The sequence below is a fragment of the Asparagus officinalis genome, unplaced genomic scaffold (genome assembly GCF_001876935.1).
Source record: "Asparagus officinalis unplaced genomic scaffold, Aspof.V1 AsparagusV1_Un241, whole genome shotgun sequence".
NCBI classification, from domain to species: domain Eukaryota; kingdom Viridiplantae; phylum Streptophyta; class Magnoliopsida; order Asparagales; family Asparagaceae; genus Asparagus; species Asparagus officinalis.
Window position 1 is genome coordinate 71246 of NW_017972506.1, and position 4679 is coordinate 75924.

Here is a 4679-nt window from a genome sequence, read left to right on the forward strand (position 1 = left end):
GAGGGCAAGAGTAGCATGAGCGGTGGTCGAGACAAATCCAATATCAAGTGCTTCAATTGCAGAGTTTACGGACACTTTCAGTCGGAGTGTCACAAGCAATGCCGCAATCATGATTAGGAGGCTCATCTCACCCCAATCTATGACGAGGAGCCAGCCTTGATGATGACTATGTTAGAGGAAACACCCACTATCATCTTACTTAATGAAGAGAAGGTGGGGCCGGACTTACTCGTAGTGGGGGAGGCACAAGTCGATAACGACATTTGGTACCTTGACAACGGAGCTAGCAACCACATGACCGGTCACCGAGGCAAGTTCAAGGAGCTCGATGAGAAGATCACCAGAACAGTCAAGTTTGGTGATGGATCCACAGTGAAGATTAAGGGAAAAGGCTCTATCCTCTTCCAGTGCAAAAACGGTGATCAAAGGCTACTACTTGAGGTATATTATATTCTGAGTTTGAAATCTAATATCATTAGCCTTGGTCAGATGACTGAAGATGGGAGTAAAGTTGTTCTTGCTGATGAGTTCTTGAGGGTGTTTGATAGGAACGATACACTCTTGATGAGGGTGACACGTTCAGCTAACCGACTGTACAGGATAAAGTTGAAGACATGCAGGCCGGTGTGTTTGACGGCAAACATCGTTGATCCAGCTTGGTTGTGGCATGCTCATCTTGGGCATGTCAACTTCTTCGCCCTCAAGATGATGACCGATAAGAGGATAATTGTCGGGTTGCCAAAAATATCGCACCCGAACCAAATATGCGAGGGGTGCCTCGTCGCTAAGCAAACAAGACTTCCGTTCCCTTCGCAAGCAAATTTTAGAGCTCAGAAGCCACTGGAGTTATTACATGCCGATCTATGTGGCCCGATCACCCCATCTACACTTACTGGTAACAAATATTTTCTCCTTGTCGTTGATGATTTTAGCCGGTGGATGTGGGTGTACATGTTGAAGGCTAAAAGTCAGGCCTGTGAAGCCTTCAAGAAGTTCATGACTGAGGTGGAGAATGCATGTGGCCACAAGGTGAAGACCCTGAGAACAGATCGAGGTGGCGAGTTCTTGTCAAAGGAGTTCACTCAGCTATGTGAAGACTACGGCATCAAGCGTCATCTCACTATACCGTACACCCCACAGCAAAATAGTGTAGTGAAGAGGCACAACCGCACAGCGATGGCCACGGCAAGGAGCTTACTCAAGAGTATGCATATGCTAGGAACGATGTGGGGCAAAGCAGTTAGGCATGCAGTGTACTTGCTCAACCGACTACCAACCAAAGCGTTGTGTGATCTCACACCTTACGAAGCTTGGTTTGGTAAGAGACCTCATCTAGAACACTTGAGAATATTTGGATGTGTGGAACATGTGAAGGTTGCAGGAGCTTATCACAAGAAACATGACGACCGGAGCATGCTAATGGTGTATATTGTCGTAGAAGAAGGGAGCAAAGCTCATCGCCTCTATGATCCTTAACACAGCAAAGTTCATGTCAGCAGAGATGTTGCATTCGAGGAAGGAAAAGAATGGGAGTGGAGTGCAGACGGAGATGAAAGACCATCCAACTGGGTGGAGTTCACGACGGAAGGGGAATCAGCAATAGCCAGCCAAACTGGACAGGTAGCCAGCCAAACCGAACAACTAAGAGGCCGAACCAGACAACCAACTAGCCGATCCAGCTCGCCGACAGCCGCGGCCTAGGTGCAGATGCTGAGGCAGTGACTCCCACTGCATCGGAGGTGTTCAGAACACCGGGCACTCCTATCTCTCAATATGAACCTGTACGCTACCATTCCCTAGCAGATATCTATGAAGAGACAGAGGTGGTTAACCTTCCCACAGAGGAACTGTTTCTAGCCATTGAAGAACCCACGAGCTATCGTGAGGCTGCAACAGAGCAAGAATGGCGGACAACCATGGAAAAGGAGATGGAGGCCATCGAGAAGAATAGGACTTAGGTACTCACGGAGCTACCGCATGGCTCCAAACCCATTGGCCTCAAATGGATGTACAAGCTGAAGAAGGACAGCGAGGGCAACATCCTCAAGCACAAGGCGAGACTTGTAGCGAAGGGCTACGTTCAATAGCATGGCGTGGACTTCGATGAGGTGTTTGCACCTGTAGCGAGACTTGATACCATCAGGATGATTCTTGCGATATCAGCACAGCGTGGATGGGAGGCACACCATCTAGATGTCAAGTCAGCATTTCTAAATTGTGATCTCCGGGAAGAAGTGTATGTGGTCCAGCCTGAAGGGTTCGTTGTGAAGAATGAAGAGCACAAGGTCTACAAGCTTTCCAAGGTACTCTACGGTCTACGCCAAGCACCACGGGCGTGGAACATGCGGCTTGACAAATGCTTGAAGGGTATCGAGTTTGCTAGGTGCTCTCAGGAGCAGGCAATATACACTAGGAGCAACAGAGGGGATGTACTCATTGTTGGTGTGTACGTGGACGACTTGATCGTCACGGGCTCGAGTGCGGATGAGATCAGGTTTTTCAAGCTGCAGATGATGAAGGAGTTCGAGATGATCGACCTTGGGCTACTTTCCTACTATCTAGGTATTGAGGTGGACCATAGAAGTGATTGCATTTCACTAAGGCAGGCGGCCTACACGAAGAAGGTCTTGGTTCAGTTCAGAATGATGGATTGCAACCCGACCCAGTATCCTATGGAGGCAAAGCTAAAGTTTGGAAAGGACCCTGAAGGAACACCGGTAGACATAACAGAGTATATGTGTGTCATTGGTTGCTTGAGGTATCTAACTCACACCCGACCCGATATCTCTTATGTCGTGGGGATTGCGAGTAGGTACATGGAGCAACCTACAGTTGTGCATCGTCAGGTGGTCAAGCATATTCTGAGGTACGTAAAGGGCACTGTGTCCTACAGATTGGTGTACAGACGGAGTCGATGCAATGAAGAGTTGGTGGGATTCACTAACAGTGATCTTGCGGGAGATGTAGATGACAAACGCAGCACATGCGGCATGTCATTCTATCTAGGTGACAGTTTGGTCACTTGGACATCACAGAAGTAGAAGACAGTGGCATTATCCTCTTACGAGGCTGAGTTCATGGCGGCAACAGTTACAGGATGCCAAGTTCTGTGGCTAAGGAGCTTAGTCAGTGAGGTGACCTGCAGTGAGCCCAAGCCGGTTACTCTCTTCGTTGATAACAAGTCCGCGATTGCTTTGATGAAGAATCCAGTATTCCATGGAAGAAGCAAGCACATCAACACATGTTTCCATTTCATTAGTGAGTGTGTTGAATGAGGGCAGATTAAAATGGAGTTCGTGAGCACGAGCGAGCAGCTCACGGACATTCTCACGAAGGCACTAGCAAGGGTGAAGTTCATCGAAATGCGGGAGCTGCTAGGAGTAAGGAACTTAGACACTCGTCCAGATTAACAGAGAGAATGTGAAATGGTTAATCTGTCCTACCCATTAAGGGGAGTTTCCCTAGTTTGTAGGAGTCCATGTTAGTAGGATGTTAGTGGAAGAAGTTAGTAGATAATGTTAGTGGAAGAAGTTAGAAGTTAGTGGATAGTGGAAGAAGTTAGAAGCTAGTGGATAATGTTAGTGGAAGAAGTTAGAAGCTAGTGGATTATGTTAGTGGAAGAAGTTAGAAGTTAGTGGACAGTGTTAGTGGTATGATCTTATATATATGTAAGCAATCATGTAACTTTGTAGAGAACAAAAAAAAAGAAGAAAAAAAACTCCCTGGTCAAAAAACATTCGGCCAACTCTTTATCTCTCTCTCTCGTTTTTTTTTCGTGACAAATCTCGGTAGGTGCTTAGGCCGATCCCAATTCAAAGCCATCATTCATTGCATCAACTTCCATTTGTCCACCTGAAGGAGAAGTCCAAAACTGGGATCAACGCTAAGTGTTTGCAAAAATAAAATCAATCAACACTTGTGTTTTGAAACTCATCAGGGGTAGGGGTTGAGATCACTTGATCTCCCCCAATTAACATGTCACTTGTCAAAATAACTTGAGAGGCCGGATTGACTTTTTCCATGGCTAACGATCGATGTTCGCCTATTCTGATTGTTCCACTGTCGTGTTGCCTAAAGAATTAGAACGAAACAAGGTAATGAGGAAAAATATCCAGAATATTATAAATCTGAATCTGTTTAACTCACTACATCTCATTAGAAAGCCAACCGGTATGATCTCCGTTGCAAGCCTAGTTGTCACCAGAGCTACCGCATTGCTCTCTCCGATGACCAAGTGGCGAGAGGCTACACATCCTCCAGTACTTTGAAAGGGGCAGCTGATGTGTGTGGGATTCGTGCACAAGAATGAAGTGCTCATAGACTAGGAGGACATGGAAGACAAGTAATGACAGTAGGTGTAGCTCCCCTTGGTCTCGTCGTAGTGGTTCCGGTCATTTTAGTGGCAGGGCGTTGCTCATCTTCATGCATGCGTTGGAGAAAATAGTGGGGGGCAAGTCATTTGGGCTTGTGATGCACCCGTTTGGCTCGTGGCATTGAACGCCTCACTAAAAGCAGCCCCGGTCATCAACTCTCTCGTCGTATCATCACTCTCACCATTGATATCAATGTTATCGGTAGGTTGACCTTGAACCCAGACGACTCCTTCAATGGGATCTGACGCCCACCCCTTAGATGAACGTGAAAGTAAGATGTAATTTAAACATTAAAAGAAGTAAAAG

The 4679-nt window shown here is 46.7% G+C and overlaps 1 protein-coding gene across 1 annotated transcript; it reads left to right on the plus strand.

Annotated features, from left to right (window-relative positions):
• The first annotated feature begins 3077 nt into the window (after positions 1-3077).
• LOC109827478 lies at positions 3078-4309 on the plus strand. The gene is made up of 3 exons (XM_020394482.1): positions 3078-3209; positions 3282-3380; positions 4160-4309. The coding sequence occupies exons 1-3, from the start codon at positions 3078-3080 to the stop codon at positions 4307-4309; spliced, it is 381 nt and encodes a 126-aa protein (XP_020250071.1).
• Positions 4310-4679: the final 370 nt, after the last annotated feature.